Source organism: Chaetura pelagica, unplaced genomic scaffold, assembly GCF_000747805.2.
Source record: "Chaetura pelagica isolate M959 unplaced genomic scaffold, ChaPel_1.0 C10720934, whole genome shotgun sequence".
Classification (NCBI taxonomy): Eukaryota; Metazoa; Chordata; class Aves; order Apodiformes; family Apodidae; genus Chaetura; species Chaetura pelagica.
In genome coordinates, this window is record NW_009956187.1 from 1 (window position 1) to 225 (window position 225).

The following is a 225-nucleotide window of genomic DNA, read 5'->3' on the forward strand; positions in this document are numbered from 1 at the left end:
CATTTCCACTCCTTGGCCATGGCCTCCCCCTCCCTGCTCTCCACCTCCCGCTGGGTCTCGTCGCACTTGTTGCCCACCAGCATGATGGGGATGCTCTCCACGCTGCCCTTGATCTGCACGATCTGCTGGTAGATGGGCTTCAGCTCCTCCAGGGACTGCTTGCTGGTGACGGAGAAGACCAGGATGAAGGCATGGCCCTTGGAGATGGAGAGACGCTGCATGGCC

The 225-nt window shown here is 61.3% G+C and overlaps 1 protein-coding gene across 1 annotated transcript; it reads right to left on the minus strand.

Annotated features, from left to right (window-relative positions):
- Nucleotides 1-5: 5 nt before the first annotated feature.
- LOC104395914 (GTP-binding protein Di-Ras1-like) lies at nucleotides 6-221 on the minus strand (the record flags this gene model as incomplete). The annotated part of the gene is made up of 1 exon (XM_010005663.1): nucleotides 6-221. A coding segment is annotated over exon 1 (216 nt), but the record flags the coding sequence as incomplete, so codon positions are not given.
- Between the last annotated feature and the right edge of the window lie 4 nt (nucleotides 222-225).